We start from the raw sequence: 18,901 nt of genomic DNA on the forward strand, positions 1-18,901 counted from the left end.
AACCATATATACTAGTAGGCAGAGACAAACAAGTTAACAATCAAATATAATAGTGCTAAGTGTTAGGGAAAATAATGAAACCAGGAAGGAGGGTCAGCAGGTGGAAGGGGTGTGGCTCTTTGACACAGGAAAGCAAGGTTAGGCCTCCCTGAAGGTGAGTGTGCAAGGCAGAAGGGCATGTTGGTATGACAGAGGCACAGCTAAGAGGCTGGCAAGGCTGGAGTCCAGTAAGGGAGAACAGCAGGAAATGAGGGTCAGAATATGGTAAGGTGCACAGTCCAGAGATCACAAACACCTCAGTAAGGACTTTGGCTTTTGTTGAGTCAGATGGGAAGCCACAGAGGAGTTTGTAGTGAGGACTAACATAACCTGATTTATATCTTAAGAGGATGATCATAGGTGCTGTGTTAAGAAGAGCCTGTAGGGCAATAGGGGCAGATGTAGAAAAGCTATTTAGGAGACTAATAGTAAACCAGAAGAGATGATAGCAGCTTAGACCAGGGTGGTCAAAGAGGAGAAGCAGAGACTGCTTAAGTTCTTAATGGTAGAGTTAACAAGATTTGATGATGAAGTAAATATAAGGTTTAAGAGAAAAAGAAAAGTTGAGGACGACTTCTAGGGGTTTTTTGCTATGTGAATGGAGGAAAGAAAATGCTTATTTTTGAAGCTGGGTGCAATGGCACAGGTCTGCAATTCCAGCACTTAGTGGGTAAGGCAGGAGATAAGCAGTTCAAGCCCTGCCTGGGCTATATGGTGAGACCCTCAAAAATAAGAAAACATTTTTTTGAAATGAAAAAGTCTCAAAGCATAAGGTTAGGGATGGGGGAATAATTCAGTGGTAAAGTGCTTGCCTACCATGTGTGAGGCCCTGGGCTAAATTCCTAGTACTGCCAAAAAAACCACAGGAACTCAAGGGAACACAGGTGTGCGTGCGTGCGTGCGTGCGTGCATGCGTGCGTGCGTGCGTGTGTGTGTGTGTGTGCGCGCGCGTGTTTGGGCAATGGGCTAGAGAGGAAGTATGGATTTGGTTTAGGATATGTCAATTCAATTAGTCTAGTAGAAATCAATAATTATATCAAGTACACAGATGGTCTAAATATCAGGCTAGAGGTTCAAGCTAGAAACAGAAATTTGGAACTGAGCAAGGTACCAAGGGCATTTAAGAACCAAGACTGGATACGACTACTCAGTAGAGCTAAGTGATAGCAAGAGAAGAAATCTGGGGACTCAGCCGTTCTCCAACATGGAAGGCTAGGGAGATAAGAAAGAAGGAACCACCAGAGAAGAGTAAAAATAAATAGCCAGGGAATTAGGAAGAGAACCAAAGAACTACAAAAAAAAAAAAAAAAAAAAAAAAGGACAAGGCTTGAGAAGAAGCCATTGAACTTAAAAGTGTGGAGCTATTTCCATGGAGTGATAGAAACCAGACTGGTGGGTTTCAGAAGGAACTGGGAGAAGAGGAATTAGGCACAACAACTCCTCTTCTAAGAAATAACATCTTTTGAGAGTGTAGAGAGAACAGAAAAACAGGACTATAACTTGAGGGAGATTTAGGGTTAAGAGTAGATTTTTTTTAAGTAGGAGCTATTACAGTGTGTTTGTAGGATCATGAGAGTGACCAGCATGGGGAAGGGGGACTGATGATGCAAGGAGATTGCCAAAACGGAAGGAAGCTGGTGGATATTGAGTGTGAGTGTGTGGACATTCTCTTCGGATTCTTTCATCTTTTATTTTTGGTGGGACTGGGGTTTGAACTCAGGGCTTTACACTTGTAAAGCAGTTGCTCTACTGATTGAGCCATGACTCCAGACCACTTTGCTCTGGTTATTTTCAAGATGGGGGCCTCACAAACTATTTACCTCAGCTGATCTCAAACCTCAATCCTCCTGACCTCAGCCCCCCAAGTAGCTAGAATTACAGGCACAAGCCACTGGCACTAGGCTGCTTCTGCTTTCTTGATGGATGAAACAGGAGACAAGGTGATCAGTTGAGCAAAGCTGAAGGAGGTAATGTGGTTTGCAATGAGAAGGCAGGAAATAATCATTCAGGAGAGTGGGAGAGTGACACACAAGGAAAAAGTGTGATTGATGGGCAACAGGAAAGTCCATTTGAGGAGGGAGGTCATCAATTTAAAGGTCGGCTTGTACTATGGATTGAATGTGTTCCCCCACTCACTCCCAAATTCATGTGTTAAAGCCTCAATCCCCAATGTGACAGCATATGGAGATGGGACCTTGGGAGGTAGTTATGTATCGAGCGTTGATGAGGGGATTAGTTCCCTTATAAGAGAGGTGATCTCTTTCTGAGCCATGTGAAGACACAGCAAGAAGGCAGATACCTGCAAATCAGGAAGTACATTCAGCAGACATGGAATCTGCTGACATTTGATCCTGCACTTGCCAGCCTCCAGAACTGGCAGAAATAAGTGTTTATTATTTAAGCTACTCAGTCATGGAATTGTTATAAAAGCCTGAGCTAAGACAGCATGGTACTATGTTAGCAACCCAGTCAATGAAAAGTTGGGTTTCGCAAGAGGTCAGTATGTGGCACGCAGTGTGCATCATGTGCTACCTCATGCATCTTCCTGGCCCTCCACGCATACAGAAGATGTTATTATTTCCATCCTACAAATGAGAAAATTGGGACAGAGAGGCTAACTGGCTTTCCCAACATCAACCACTGGAAGAAGCACAACCAGAACTCTAAGCAGTTTGACCCAGCACAACCACAACCACCACCAAAACCATGTAAAATGGTGGTCTTGGGATCCAGGTGCCCTTTCCTATATTCAGATTTTTGCAATGGTGGAAGGAAAGAAAGAAAAAAGGAAGGGAGGGAGGGATGAAAGAAATGTCTAGATTTTTAACAAATACTTTTAACAAATATTTTTTAAATATTCCCTAAACAGGCAATTAAAAAGTAAAAACAGAGCTTATACTAAATTCCCTAAAACAATAGCGCCTGAAGTATTTCAATAAGCCAGCACTTCCAAAGTTCTGCTCAGTTGCAAAAGTCTAAACATGTAATAGAAGCCATTTACTTGCTTTAGGAAATGCTCCTGATAACTGGAGATGACAAAGTTTTAGGGATATAATGTACAAACAGCAGGATAGCAGGGAAGAAAAAGATTAAAGGAATTAAGACTTTGTGTGTGTATGTGTTGGGGGGGGCTCTGGAGTATTATTTCAGGGTCTCATGCTTGCTAGGTAGGCTCTCTACCCCATGAGCTACTCCACCAGTCCTTTTTTACTGTTGGGTATTTTGAGATAGGGCCTCACAAACTATTTGCCCAGGGCTAGCTTCAAACCGTGATCCTCCTGATTTCTGCCTCCTAAGTAGCTAGGATTACAGGCATGAGCTACCAGTACCCAGCAGGAACTAAGATCTTAAGGCAATTTTTGATCAGTAATCGAACAGGAAGCTTATGATCCTGATTGATCTATATCCTGAAAAACCAGAACAGAATCACAATGGAATTTTTAAATGTTTTTCTTTTTTTTTCCACAGACTACTTAAAGACAACGACAGGTGCATACAGCAATAACTTGGCAGTAATGGAGTTTGAACTCAGGGCCTTGCACTTGCTAGGCAGGTGTTCTACCACTTGAGCCATGCCCCCAGCCAATTTGGCTTTTTAATGTCCCTGAAAGGCCCATGTGTTAAAGGCATGGTCCCCACTGTGGTGCTATTGGAAGATAGTGGAGCCTTAGGAAGTGGGGTCTAGTGGGAGGTCTTCAGGTCATAGAGGACCTGTCTGAAGTGCATGGAATCCCAGTTTCTTCCTCTCTCCCTTCTTTGCTATTCTGCCATAAGGTGAGTAGTTTAGCTCTACCTTACACTCCAGCTGTGATGTTACTGCCCTCCCCCTGCCCCCACCCCACATACATGAGGCCTAAAAACAATGGGTCACTGCTTATGAACTAGAACCTCCAAAACTGTGAGCAAATTTAAACGTTTTCTCTTTATAAGTAGACTGTTTTGGGTATTTGTTACACAGTAACACAGATGACTAATGCAAAGCCCTCCCTACATCATCACTGAATTAATCGTTACAGCCTACATTTTTCTTAGTACCCAGTAAGTTCTCTCTAAAAATAAATATTTGTATTTCTTAACAATAACAAAAACAGCATAGTCTCAACACCAAATGTGCCAAATACTTAAATACTTCACACTGTTCCCTGAGTTAAACCTAATCCTGTGAGGCAAGCATTGTGAAAGACATTTTTGTAGATGACTCTGGAACCCAGAGGGGTTAAAGAGACAAGCCAGTTTACAAAGCCAGTGAGTGTCAGACCTGAACTTTGAAGTCAGGTCTATGGACATAGATTAGATGCTGGGGTTTGAACTCAGGGCCTTGTACTTGCTAGGAAGGTGCTCTACCACTTGAACCACACCTCCAGTCCCTTTGTTTGTTTGTTTGTTTGGTTGCTTGCTTGCTTGCTTTAATTACTTGCCCAGGGTCGGCCCTCAGACCTCAATCCTCCTACCTATACCTCCATGCAACTGAAATCACAGGCACATACCACCAAACTTGGCTTATTGATTGAGGTGGGATCTTGCTGAGCTGGCCTCAAACCTCAGTCTTCCCTATCTCTACCTCCTGAGAGGCTGGAATTACAGGCATGAGCAACCACACTAGGCCCTCTGTTATAGCTATTATTATCTGTAACACATAAGAGGCCTACATTGCTATTTTCTGAAGCTTTAAAAGAACAAAACAAACACAATTCCACTCTCCCTTGTTGAACCAAGTGTTCCCCTGCCTCTGACAGCATTTTGATGGATATCAGAAAGGAACCCAAGATAAAATAATTTTAAAAAACACATCCAGGAAAAAGCTCCTCCTCACTGTTACACCAGGAAGGCTGTGTTTTGAAGTTTCTCCCCACAGTTTGGCTTGGGTTAATATGTTTTTCTAAGTAAGACAAAAATCATTCTTATGAGTTCTTCATTGGAAGAGGAAGAAACAAACTGTCACACACCTGTATATCTGCTAGAGTTGCTGTTATTGTTTTCATGTTAGTTTGTTTCAAACTCTGCTTATTACCTGCATGGACATCAGAAGAGCAGGATGAAGAATTGAATCCCACGGAGCTAAGAGACTCACTGCTGGCCTCCTGGCTGGGAGGCAGCACATAATCTCTTAGGTCATAAGCTGACGGTAGATCCAAAACACAGCTCTCCTCTGATTGGCTGCCTGGACTGGCTTCCTGGGCTGCCATAGTCCTGCTACAGAAACAATAAAAACAATTCAACACAACAGGCACTATGCAGCAGGTACCTTCATTACAGCCACAGCCTGAAGAATCTTAAACAACAGCAAGCCAGAAAAATTCCCTTTCCACTGACCAGTATGTGTTTACCATGTTTTTGGTTTTTGGTTTTTGTTTTTGGGGGTGGGGGTGTTGTTTGTTTTGAGACAGGACCTCATTATGTAGCTCAGGCTGGCCTTTAACTCTCTATATAGCTCAGACTAGCCTCCAACTGGTGCTCTTCTTGTCTCTACCTCCCGAACGCTAAGATTACAGGCATGTACCACCATGCCCAGCTACCATGTTTTCTTCACCATGAGAAACCATTAACAATTTCAGCTGGAAAATAGGCTGCATGTCTAAAAAAGGTTCAATCAGAACATTTCCCCAGTGAAAAACTGTGTAGAACTAATTCAAGGGCTATAAGAATATTTTATGAGGTTGAAGATGTAGCTCAGAGGTAGATTGTTTGCCTACCATATGTGAGGTCCTGAATTCAATCCTCAGTACCAAAAAAAGAAAAAAACATTTGATGAGAAGGGAAAATGCTTATAATATATTGAATGTAAAAAGGTTTAAAAATAATAGGTAGGGCTTGATTCAGATTTTACAAAATAAAATACTGTACATGTATGAAATATAGACAAAAAGCTAGAGGCAGAAAATCTAGAAGGGTATATCCCAAAGTAATTTCAGTACCTATCTGAGAAGTGAGATTACAGGTGATTTGTATTTTCCTTTATGGCCCACACAAACATGTTGTCGGTCAATTAGCTGACATACCAGATTTGGTGGCAGGCATAGGGTATACAAAGGTGAAAGTCATAAACCATTCCCTTCAAGAAATTCATAGTTTTGGATAGTCCAAACACAGATACACTGGCAATGAGTCAAAACAGGAAAAAGCCGAAAAAAGGGAAGTAGACTTTCTGGAAGAATTTATCCCTACCATGGGGCAGGCCAGGCCAGGCCATGACCATAGCCAAAGCAAAGCAAGAACGCAAGAAGAACCAGTTTGGATAACAAGTGTCATGGGGTATTAGAAGTTTAAAATCAGAGTCAAGGGCTGGAGGTATGCCTCATGTGATAGAGTGCTTGCCTAGCAAGCAGTCCTGAGTTCAAACCCCAGTACCACCAAAAAAAAAAAAAAAGAGTAAAGTGGGAGGAGCGACTCAAGTGGTAAAGTGCCTGTCTAGCAAGCATGAGGCCCAGAGTTCAAACCTCAATACCACCAAAAAGGAGGGGGAAAACTAAAAGGAAAATAGAATTTAATAACTGAATGGAGAAAGGGATTAAAGAGGAGCTGGGAGTCAATGAGTAGAGAGTTTTGGTAACTTGGTAGTAGTATCAACTGAGCTAGAGAAGACAAGAGAAAGAAAAGATTTGGTACTAGTAGATTAGTACTCCAAATTAAGGAATATTGTACAATTTTAAAATGACAGAACTTGACAGATTTCAAAGACATCTGTTTGAATGAAATAAGCAATTTCAGAATAATGTGAGCAGTGTAAAAGTAAGAGTAGTTCACATACAGCCAGTGCTTGCTAGATGCCAGCTACTGTGTGCTTCACCTGCAATAACCCCACAAGGCGGGTAATCCTATTATTACCCTCATTCACAGTCAGGCCAGAACCCTGGGAGAAGCACCTTGCTCAAGAAATCACATCCAGAAAGCAGCCACCATAGTATGTGCCCCAGCTTGAAGGCCCCCAAGCCCCCTCTGCGTCTGAACACCCTCAATGCTGCAGCCCATGTTACCCTGACCAGGCAAAGAGAGGAAGAATGCAAAAGCAAGTCAACACAGAAGCCTGGCCAGATCATTCTTGTTTGAGGACACCCAGTTACATGCTATCGTGGACACTTGTTCAGCAGAGGGCGAGCCAAGATATCAGCTGACTGCTCCAGGAAGGAGTGGAATGATGAAGTTCCCAAAAAAGCAAGAACACCCTGTTTTTTCACACATGCTGTATTAGCCAACCAAGCCTGAAGTCTCACCAAACACCTCTGCAAGAGACACCTTTGGCTCTCCCTTCTCCTGTTACCTAATACTCTGCTCTGGAGGCTCCTGGAAGGGAATAAACAGGTCATTGAATAATAATATCACTATATCCTGCCTGCCTTCAAAGATGCCTTGAAATGAAAGCAAATAGCATGCTTTGTTACAGGTTTACTTTTAGAACCACTTATATTAAATGCTAAATTCTTAAATTCCAAACTTGAGGGGGGAAAAGGGAAGAAAGGGAGAACAACCCTACAAAAAGTAGAATCTTTTTTATTACAAAATAGTATCTGTGCATCTCCTTCTCAGCACATTATTTAGAACTCAGTGAATTTGTATAAAAGAAAACAAGCAATGGGATAGATAAGCCCCTTCCTGTGGTCTGAAACAACCTGGGCTGGCAGGTAGAATGCAATGATTGTCCTTGGAGCCAAACCCTTTGATGTATGGTTCAAGTTCCCTTGTTTTTGTTTTTTGATGGGACTGAGATTTCAATCCAGGGCTTTGTACTTGCAAAGCAGGAGCTCTACCACTTGAGCCATGCCTCCAGTCTATTTTGCTCTGGCTATTCCGCAGATGGGGTTGTGAACTACTTTCCTGGGCTGGCCGCAAACCACAACCCTCACAATCTCAGCTTCTCAAGTAGCTAGGATTACAGTATGTGCAAGGCCCTGGATTCCATCCTCAGGACCAGAAAAAAAAACAAAACAAAACTTTATACAATCTAAACATCCTTTTCCAATACTGGAAGTTTAGGATAGGATGCCCTGGGCACAAGGATACAGGAAGTCTCCAAGTACATAAAAGCCTGCTTACCAGCAGAAGGTAGCCATTGTTCTATTACCCTATAGATGCCTACAAACCTACAAATATAAGTTATTTGGATCCATGGAGTTGACCCAACTTCAATTAATTTGTTTTCAATAGCCGTTTCCCTCCAATATTTTACATGAAAAAATTCAGATGTAAAGAAAAACGTTCAGAATTGCACAATGGGGGCTGGAGATGTAGCTCAGTGGTTGAATTGTCTGCCTAGCACGCACAAAGCCCTGGGTTCAATCCTCTGTACCACACACACACACACAAAAGTTACAGCTATTATCTAGACTTCTAAATTAACATTTTACTGACTTGCTTCATTTCATAACTACTGATCTATCCAACTCGGTAATCATCCATCAACCACCATTTTATTTTATTTTTTTTAATATAAGGTCTCACTATGTAGCCCAGCCTTGAATTTGTGATATTTCTGCTTTAGCCTCCCAGTTCTCCCAAGTCTGCACCACCACACCCAGCCATCTTATTTTTTAATAGATATTTTCATTTAAATCTTAAGATAGTGAAAGCTTCTGTGTTGTAGTGCAATGTGATCAGTTTACATTCTCACATACTCCATTCCTGGTTAGAGACCTAGGTGGACCGTAGTGACACACACGCATACATCCATATATAAAGAGAGAATAATGAATAAATGAGACAAACAGACAATTGGAAAATCTAGAAAATGTTAGTTAGGAGCTCTTTGTACTAGTCTAGCAATTTTTTGAAGTTCCTTGCACTATTCTACAATCTTTTGAAGGTATAAAATTATGTAAAAAATTATATTTAAAAAATGTAAAATTATGGCCCAGAGTGTGGTGTACAACCATAATCCCAGATACACGGGAAGCTGAACCAGGAAGATTGCAAGTTTGAGGCCGGCCTGGGCAATTTAGCAAGTCCCTGTCTCAAATAAAATTTAAAAGGGCTGCAGTTAGCCGAAAGATGGTGGTTCACACGTATACTCCTAGCTATATGGGAGATGGAGATCAGGAGGATGGAGGTTAGAACCCAGCCCTGGCAAACAATTCACGGGACCATATCTCAAAAATACCCAATACAAAAAAGGGCTGGTAGAGTGGCTCAAGTGGTATAGCGTCTGTCTAGCAAGCATGAAGCCCTGATTCAAGCCTCAGTGCCACCAAAATAAAAAAAGTTTTTATTCAGATTATTCTCCTATCCTTCACCTCTAATTGGATTTCCTTGAGGGACTGTCCACAGCTCTCTTCTTTCCTTTCTTCCTTTGAAAAATTAAGTGCCACCCACAAACTTTTCTCTAGCTCAGATTCCCCAATCTCAGCTTGCACATCAGGTACCCACATCCTTTCCCTGTTTCAGGCATAATGGTTTTCACTCAGGTTCTCCTATAAATCCTGCTTTCTCCCACTCCATTTGTCCTTCCCTCCAACCTGAGAGCATCTCCCTCCCCTGGATTATGCTTCTAAAAACTGAAAGAAGAGGGGCCACTTCTCAATTTACTCAATGCGTCCAGAATTACACTGACTGCAAAACAGCAAAAAGACATAAGAAAAGTACTAATCTGTACTTCTCTGACAAGGACACAAAAATTCTTGGCAAAATACTAGCAAACCAAATCTATCAACATATAAAAAAGATTATACTCCAAGGTCTAGGGATGGAGCTCAGTTGTAAAGCTTGTGCACCAGGTCCTGTGTTCAACAACAGCATCCACCTATCCTCCCACACACACATATACAAAGAAAAGGATTAAACCCCCATGGCTAATACCAGAAATCCAAAGTTTTGGGGTTTTTTGTGTTTGTTTTTGGTGGCACTAGGGTTTAAACACAGGGCTTCATATTAGAAAGATAGGCACTCTACCACATAAGCCACGCTTCCAGCCTTGTCTCTATAATATTTAACACGTTCATAGCAGTTTTATTCACAGTAGCAAAAAACAAAAGCAACCCTACATCCATCAACTGATTACCAGATAAAAACAGGGTATATGCTTTCAATGGAATATTGTTCAGCAATAAAAAGAATGAAGTTAAAAAAAAAAAAAAGAGAGAATGAAGTTCTGATTCAACCTACAAGGACAAGCTCTGAAACACCGTATATAGTGAAAGACGTTGATCACACTGTTCAAATTGCAGATATCAGGTGTCCAAATTTAAAAATCTATAGTCAGAAAGTACATGGGTTTTTGCTTAGGACTGGGGAGGGGGGGTCAGTGGTGACTGGAGAGTGATGCTACTGGGTACGAGAATCCACTGTATTACTGTGAATCACGGGGTTTTCTTGGCTTGATGAAAATATTCTAAAGTTAGATTGTAGTGATGGATGTGCATTTTTCTTTTCTTTTTTTTTTTTTTTTCAGTACCAGGGCTTGAACTCAGGGCCTACACCTTGAGCCACTCCACCAGTCCTTTTTGTGCTAGGTATTTTCAAAAGTCTCGCGAAGTGTTTGCCGGGCTGGCTTCGAACCACGATCCTCCTGCTCTTTGCCTCCTGAGTAGCTAGGATTACAGGCGTAAACCACAGGCGCCCGGCTTGGATGTACAAGTCTGTGAATGTACAAAACTCACTGGATTTTAAACGTTAAGTAGGCGAGTTTTATGCTATGCGAATAAAAATGTCTTAATAAGTCTATTTTTAAAAAAGAAGAACTAAAACTAATCCACACCTACTGCTTGTAAACTGCAGCGATTTCCCCAAAGCTGAGGCTGCGATGGCCTTCCGTAGAGGCGGAGGGGCGTGGGGGCCGACGGGAAATGGCTGTGGCGCGGAGAGAGCGACAGGACGACGCCTCACCCCGGTCCTGCTCCCTTCCCACCGCACTGCTGAATCGATGGAGAAAACTAACGCAGAAAAGCCGCCGGGCTGTTACACTCACCGCCACACACAGCAAGAGCCCGGAACCCGGAAGCGGCGAAGAGTGAGGTTTGAAAGGAAGTCGTGGAAACCATCTTTGCTGCTGGCAAGCAAGGGCAATGGAAGGCAGTAGCAGCCATCTTACTTTAGGGCATTTGCCCACGCACGTGGGTAGTTTGAGCAATTTGTAGGGGACGCTTTTTGGTTAATGCCCTTGGTGGACACTAAGGTAACAGGAGGAAAAAAAAAAAAGAAAAAAGGTAAATGCCTTCATTAAAAAAAAAACAGGACTAGAGGTGTGGCTCAAGTGGCAGAGTGCCTGCTTTACAAGTGTTAAGCCCTAAATTCAAACCCCAGTGCTGCCAAAAAAAAAAAAAAAGTCTATGCCGGGCGACAGTGGTTTATACCTGTAATCTTAGTTACTCGTAGGAGGCAGAGATGAGGAGGATCACGGTTCAAAGCCAGCCTGGGCAAATAGTTTGTAAGACCCTATCTGGAAAAGCCCTTCACAAAAATAGGGCTGGTGGAGGGTGCAAGGTGAAGGCCTTCACTTCAAGCCCAAGTACCGCAAAAAAAAATACAAAAGCGGGGAAGCTGGGTGTGGAGGGGCACATCCCAGCATAAATAAAGCTGAGGCTGAAAGATTATGAGTTCAAGGCTAGGCTGGGCTACATACCAGGTTCCTGGCCAGACTGGACTTACATGGTAAGACCCTGCCTCAAAGGCGAGAGAGACAGACGCGGGAGGGGAGGGGTGGTATAGGTCTCAAGCTTAGGGTGTTTGACTCCTCAGCCCTCGATGGCAGCTAATATTATCACTCATAGGCCTAGGGTGTCTGGGATCTTGGCCTTCTAGAACTCTCCCAGCAATCAAGGCCCACAGTTTCTCACCTTCACCTCTTCACAGCCCTTATTGTCTCCATGCCTCTGCTCCCCATTGTTTCTGCCCTGGCTGCTCTCTAAAACTCTTCAGCTGCCCTCTTGTCACTACTGCCACTGTAGTGCCAGGATGGCAGCTGCAGCCACCTCTGTCACTGCTGCTGCCTTTGCTGGCACTATAGGTCTGCTGTCACTTTTGCTGTCTACTCTTTGTGTTACCAGCTCAGCCCACTCGACTATTGACAAAGATCAAAAGAAGCCTTTTGATCAGTCAAGAGAAGCCTTTTACCCGGGAGTAGTGGCATATGACTGCAATTCCACTCTCGGAAGGATGTGAATATGAGGTCAGCCCAGGCTACATAGGGAGACCCTCTCTCCCCCCATTCCCACCCCCTAAAAAAGAGAGAGAACCATTTTTATTGGGCCTAATGTTGCAACATCAGAGGACAGACAGCACAGGAAAGTGTCTCCTGGCAGGCATGAAAGAAAAATGAGCCAAACAGACTGCTTATATTGCCAGAAAAGGGGTGTGGCAAGGGTGTCTGCACCAATCATAGGCCTTCTGCTGGGCCACCAGGGACAGTGCTCTCCCTCTGGTCTGGGTGAAAATTTCTTCAGGGTCAGAGCCAGCCTCAGACAGGGATCCTCCTACCTATGATTCCTGTGTAGCTGGAATCATAGGTGCATACCACCATGGTGGGCTTGATGGTTGAGATGTGTCTCACTAACTTTTTCCACAGGCTGTTCTCAAGCCAGAATTCTCCTGATTTCTGCCTCCCAAGTAGCTAGGATTGTAGATATGTACCATCATGCCTGGCCCACCCTTGGTTTTCTGAGACAGGGTCTCACTATGTAGCCCAGGTTAGTCTCATACTCATGATCCTCCTGATCTGCCTCCCAAGTGCTGGTATTACAAGACTGTGCCCCCATACCTGGCATCAGTAACAAATACCTTTGAGTGATGTTCTCAAAAGTAGTATCACATTGCTAAGACTTAGCCAGTACACAGGGACTTGATGGAACTTGCCAGGAACTACTGGCTTCAGCTGGTTTTATCAATTACTTTTGAGTCTCCAAATGATTTTACTGTCATTATCTTTAATGATGACCTTCTGATATAAGGAAAGAAGGACCTTCTTATCCTCCATGCTGGTTAAACCCCAGGTTGAACCACATCAAAATGACTGAAAACTGAATTACTGAACCTGCCCTCTCCTCCACACATCATGACCTGTAGCATGCAGTGTAGTAACTCGTACAGGTTGTGTGAAGTCCTCACCCTGCATTTCTCATCTTTAGCTAGAGGTGGCATTTCCCACACCCTTAAAAGCATTTGAGTAATGTAATGAATCACAAAATTTAATATATGTTTCAAAAGTTCTCTTGAGATGTGCCTCTCTTTGTTTTCCAATTCTGGCAAGATATTTCTAAATCACCCCAGTGACAGGGAAAGTTTTTGAAAACATTATACAAAACTAAGCAGGTGCTGGAGGTATGGCTCAAGTGGTAGAACATTTGCCTACCTGGCAAATGTGATGCCCTGAGTTCAAACCCCAGTACCGCCAAAACCCAGCAGATAAAAGGAAAGCAATGAAGGTCTGACTACATAGAAACGTGAAAGGTACCTGTTGTGGTTTAGCTTTTTTTTTTTTCAGTTCTGGGGTTTGAAATCAGAGCCTACATCTCGAGCCACTCCACCAACCCTATTTTTGTGATGGGATTTTTTGAGATAGGGTCTCTCAAACTATTTACCCAGGCTGGCTTTGAACCATGATCTTCCTGATCTCTGCCTCCTGAGTAGCTAGGATGACAGGCGTAAGCCACTGGCACCTGGCATGTCTTACCTCTGCAGTGTCCCTCAAAAAGCTCATGTAGCCGGGTGCCAGGCTGGGCAAATAATCCTGTGAGACCCTATCTCACAAAAACCCCTCACAAAAAAGGGCTGGTGGAGTGGCTCAATGTGTAAGCCCTGAGTTCAAGCCCCCAGTACCGCAAGAAAAAAAAAAAGTTTTTGTATTGAAGGCTTGGTCCCCGTGTTTAGAGGTGAGGCTTTTGGGAAATGATTAGATCACCAGGGGCTCCAGACTTCGTGAGTAAATCAATCCATTGATGGATTCATAAATTGATGGCATTACTAGAAACATTTGGAGCTGGGGCCTGGTTGAAGTAAGTCACTGAGGGTGACCTTTGAAGGCTCCTTTTTCTTAGTCTCTCTCTCCACTTGACTTCCTGGCTGCCATAAATTAAACAGCACAGTTCCACCACACCACTCCCACGTGATGTTCTGCCTCACTACAGGCCCAGACACATGGAACCAGCTTAGCATGGACTGAAACCTCTGAAACTATGAGCCAAAATAAATCCTTCCTCCTTTAAGTTGTTTTCTAGGTATTTTTTCACAAGGATAAAAAACTGAGTCATACTGGCATCATATACAAATCAGAGGAGGAGCTAATAGCCATCTTATGGAAAAGAGGTGGCTCCACAGTTACTGTGGAAAGATGTCATGGTCACTTCAGATGTCACATGCAAAGCTCCAAGACATTTGCATCAATGTGCTAGGAAAATGGTGGTCAATGTACAGTGGTTATCTCTAGAAAGCGTTGGAAGGAGCTCAATCAAGAGTGAACACTGTCCAGTAGAGTGCCTTCTAGCAAGCATGAAGCCCTGAGTTCAAACCCCAATATCGATAGCAGCAACAAAAGAGTGGACACCATCATTTCTTACTTTAGAAATCTCCATACTGTTCACATTATTTTGTTTTTGCAGCAAGTATAAATTACTTGTGTGATTGAAAACAACTATAGTTATGCTAATGACAGCTAAGCTTGGTAGAGTGCTCTAGACTGTGCTAAGGGCACTAATTCCATGAATTGCCTCACTTAATCTTAGTAACAATGCTGTGGTACTATTTCCATTTTATAGAAAAAAAAACTGAGGCACAGAGATTTTAGAGGATCTGTGACAGAGTTCAAAAGTAGCCCAACTGGCTAAAAAGATACTAAAATACATAACTGTAAAAATGCTATTATCCCCAGAAGAATCATAGTTACTACTGTAGCTTACATCTTTTTTTTGTTTGTTTTCTTTTCTTTTTTGTTTGTTTTGTTTTGTTTTTGAGACAGGGTCTCATTATGTAGCCCAGGCTGGCCTTGAACTCAAGATCCTCCTGCCTCAGCCTCCTGAGTGCTGGGATTACAAGCATATACCACCATTCCTGGCTCTACCCTTTCCTCCTTACAAGTTGATTATCTCAGGTATTTTGTCACAGTGAAAGAAAGCTGACTAGCACTGTTAATATTCTCAGCTTTAGAAAAAAATTTAATGTAAATTTTAATTAAAGAAAAATTAAACCAGTGTTATATTGAGCTCATGATTTTTTTTTTTTTGAGACATGGTCTTACCATGTAGACCAAAGCTAACCTGGAACTGCATATGTAGCCCATACATGTACGTGTCTTGATCCTCTTACCTCTGCCTGCAAAGTACTGGGATTATAGGCACGTGCCACCACAGCCAGGCTCATGGATTCTTTCTTTCTTTTTTTTTTTGTGGGTCTGGGACTTGAACTCAGGGCCTTCACCTTGAGCCACTCCACCAACCCTATTTTTGTGAAGGGTTTTTCGAGACAGGGTCTCATGGAACTATTTGCCCCTGCTGGTTTTGAACTGCAATCCTCCTGAGTAGCTAGGATTGAGCCACCAGCGCCCGGCTAAGAAGGTATGATTTTGCTGTTGACTTCATTGTTTTTTTGTTTTTGTTTTTGTTTTTTGTGGTAATAGGGTTTGAACTCAGGGCTTCAGACTTGCTAGGCAGGCTCTCTACCACTTGAGTCACACCTCCAGTCCGGGTGTTTTCGAGATAGGGTCTCAAGAACTGTTTGCCCGAACTGGTTTCGATCTACTATCCTCCTGATCTCTGCCTCCTAAGTAGCTAGGATTACAGGCGTAAGCCACTGGCACCCATCTGGATTATTTCTTTAAAGGCATTACTAAAATAGGCAGACAGCTATCCTGAGTATCTGTGGCCCAGATCCTTTGTGTGTGTTAGAAATATTGTTCATGTATAATATAATAACCCCAGTGCCAGAGTGTTTCATTGCTAAAGTGGCTTGTTTAAAGACCATGAGAGGGAATCATCACTAACAAAAGAATAAGGAAGAATGTGTAATTATGAAACTCACATACCCCTAGATGATTGATGTAGAAAATAGACATGTGAAGACATCTCTTGCCCTGGGCTTATTATCTTAAATTGGCTCCTTTGTTGTGGATGGCCATACTGACTCAGGAGAGAGGCAAAGTGCTAACCTCATGTCTGCAGTGGCACTCTGGGTGGCCAGGGCCAGTTCCCGAGGCTCCTGCTGCCCCTTCTATAAAAAGGAGGTATTAAAACCTACCTTGCCAGTGTATCTGAAGACAGGACCAGCAAGAAGCATATAGTCTTCCTGCCCCATCAAAGGGACTGTCCTTGCTACTCCCTTTTCTCCGAGAGAAACACAGTACTCTCTTCTGATAGCATCTATTATAGTTGTCAATAAGCCCTTGCAGCTTCCTGAAATCAGTGAACTTCCCCAGAAGACAGTGAGTCAAATGTTTCTGGAGTTCCAGAAGGCAGTCAACTTCCTGTGAAAATCACAGGAGGCTGTTGGTCTGGACTAGGCTCTTGCATTAGGTCCCAATACACCAGGCTAAAGATTTAAAAAGAGTCAGTCATACTTAAATTCCCGTCACCAAGATAGAATTAAACCACTAAACCATTTATCTGACCTTCTAAGAAAACAGGATTAAAGAGACAACAGTCAAATTTCCCCAAAAAGCCAGTTTCATTTGGCAAGGTAATGAAGTTCCCTCTGCTTTAATCCTCATACAAAAATGGTAACCTGAAGTAACCCGATGTTATTTTCCTATTCTATCTCCCTGCCTGTACCTTACAGGAAAAGTAAATTTTGTTTTCGGTTTCTGGCTTCTTCAGCCCTTTTCTGTTTATAAAACCAGCCTTCTCTGCTTGGAGCAATTAGTCTATGCTCCAATTGACAATAAAACTGATAAAGAACTTTAAGCCAGGGCTGGCAGAGTGGCTCAAGTGGTAGAGTGCCTGCCTAGCAAGCATGAGGCCCTGCGTTCAAATCCCAGTTACCACACACACACACACACAAACTTAAAGTCTTATAATTTTGTCCTTTGACAAGGATGAAGTGGATAGACACCTATCAGGCAGGTTGAATAGTGTGAGGTACAGCATTCTGCTCCAAAGTATCTCTGTCACTGTGTATATTGAAGTTCCACCATTAGAAAAGAATTCCTTTGAATCTACAGTCCTTTTTCAAAAAGCAAAACCTTTTGCATCAGCTGTCCACATGAGTAATGAGTTCCAAGTTGGGTCATAGGGAATGCCTCCAAGTCCTCCCTACCCCAAGAGAGTTAGGGAGTGGTAGGAAACGCCCCAGGAAGAAGACACAGATCACCTTGCCTAGGACAAGCCCTGTGATTCCTAGGAATGTCAGACTTTCAGGTGAATCTATTCCACATAAACAAAAATAGGCTGACAGTTTACTTTCCAACTGCAAGGAAGCCTCCACTTGGGCTGGGTTCCCTCTGACATCACCTTCCTCCCCACCCTGAAACAGCAGTTTCCCAGCAAATAACCAAAGCACACAGGTGACTCACTGCATGGTTTCTCTTTTCTGGTTTGAGGTCCTGCAGACCCAGGGAGCTGGACTCTGGCCCTGATTAGATGCAGACATCATCTTTCCAGGCAGGACATCTGAGACTTTTCCTTCTTTACCAGCCCCCTAGGGACAGGCTTTTTTTTTTTTTTTCTTAATTATATTGTCATTACAGATTTTCTAACCTTTTCCATGAAGAATGAAAAAGGTCCTTAGCTCTGCTGTACCTAAGGACCCCAATCCCTAATGTCTTTTTTCCCTTGACAAAAGAACTTACCACATTCTTACCATGCAATATTTCATCTCCTTAGCGACAACACTAAACTAAGGACCATTCCTGCCAGCACTGAGACACAGACCAACCCCTTCAGGTTGCATATTTCATCTACAGATTAAAGGGGCCTGGGGTGTAGCTCAGTGGTAGAATGTGTGCTTAGCATGTGCTTGTCCCTGTGTTCAATCAGCACCAGAACAAAAACAAAGGGCTGGTGGAGTGGCTTAAGTGGTAGAGTGCCTGCCTAGCAACTTTGAAGCCCTGAGTTCAAAACCCCAGTATCACCACCAAAAAAAAAAAATCTAAAATGAAAAACAAAAAACTATATGGGGTTGCTGGTGGCAAGGAAGAAACTCACAAACTGCAAATGTTTAGATGTACCCACAGTGAGGACTTTGCACTGTGAGCAAGAGTTTAGTCACCCTATCGTGTTAGAAAACATCCCCGGAATTAAGGTGGCAAGATAAACTTATTACTAGTAGTGTTAGGGACAATTCTGACTGTCCCTCAGAATCTTTTGGGTTTCTCTGGCTCTCTAAGTCTGGCATTGCTCACCTGTTTTACTTGATAAATTTAATGAGTCAAACATATTTTTAATAAACATTAAACTGCTTCTTAGTGGCCATCCCTTCATTTCCTCTCCCCTCATGGATGTGGTCAAAATAGAAAAGACCCTTTTCTTTGAAGACAATAGTAAGTCAACTCGGTTCTCAAGAACTGCCAGGGTAAGTCACCTGTGGGGGGGATGCTGGCTCCTTTGTAAATTCATCCTTACCAGATGCCCTCCCTCAAAAGAGTCTGACCACGTCTGTGGTCATGAACAGGCTCGTCCCTTCTACCGTGATTATTTCAATTCCCTCCTCCCCTGGAGGCTGGCTTGCTTCCTAATGCTACTAAATTCAACTCTACCCAGACCCACCCTCCCTCTCTTTCTCCTCTCCTTCCCCTCTCCCTCCCTCCCTCCCTCCCTCTTCCTCTCCCTCTCCTTCTTATCCTTTCCCAATCATTCTCTCTCAACTGGTCCCATCAATACATAAGTCACTTTATTTATAATACTTACAATAGGTATAATATATGTTGCAAATATTGCTTTCTTGTCATTTTTCTTCTGACTTTGTGTTTTTTTGTTTATTTGCTTATTGTACTTTTGCCAAGGAAAAGTTTCTTCCT

The 18,901-nt window shown here is 42.9% G+C and overlaps 1 protein-coding gene across 7 annotated transcripts in view; it reads right to left on the reverse strand.

Moving 5' to 3' along the window:
* The window catches only part of Shld1 (shieldin complex subunit 1), a 183,737-nt gene that overhangs the window by 95,993 nt on the left and 68,843 nt on the right, over positions 1-18,901 (reverse strand). For 3 of the 7 annotated variants that reach the window (XR_012448178.1, XR_012448177.1, XM_020166829.2), the window contains exons 1-2: positions 10,724-10,996; positions 5,051-5,232 (exon numbers count right to left, since the gene is read on the reverse strand). Coding sequence is in view for 5 of the 7 variants with exons in the window: in XM_020166829.2 (XP_020022418.2) it covers positions 5,051-5,225 (175 nt within the window). In the remaining 2 variants the exon portion in view is untranslated. Of the gene's footprint in view, positions 1-5,050; positions 5,233-10,723; positions 11,123-16,188; positions 16,338-18,901 lie in introns of those variants that run through there. The other 4 variants (XM_074074384.1, XM_074074383.1, XM_020166831.2 and 1 more) reach the window with 4 other exon arrangements.

Source organism: Castor canadensis, chromosome 5, assembly GCF_047511655.1.
Source record: "Castor canadensis chromosome 5, mCasCan1.hap1v2, whole genome shotgun sequence".
Lineage (NCBI taxonomy): Eukaryota > Metazoa > Chordata > Mammalia > Rodentia > Castoridae > Castor > Castor canadensis.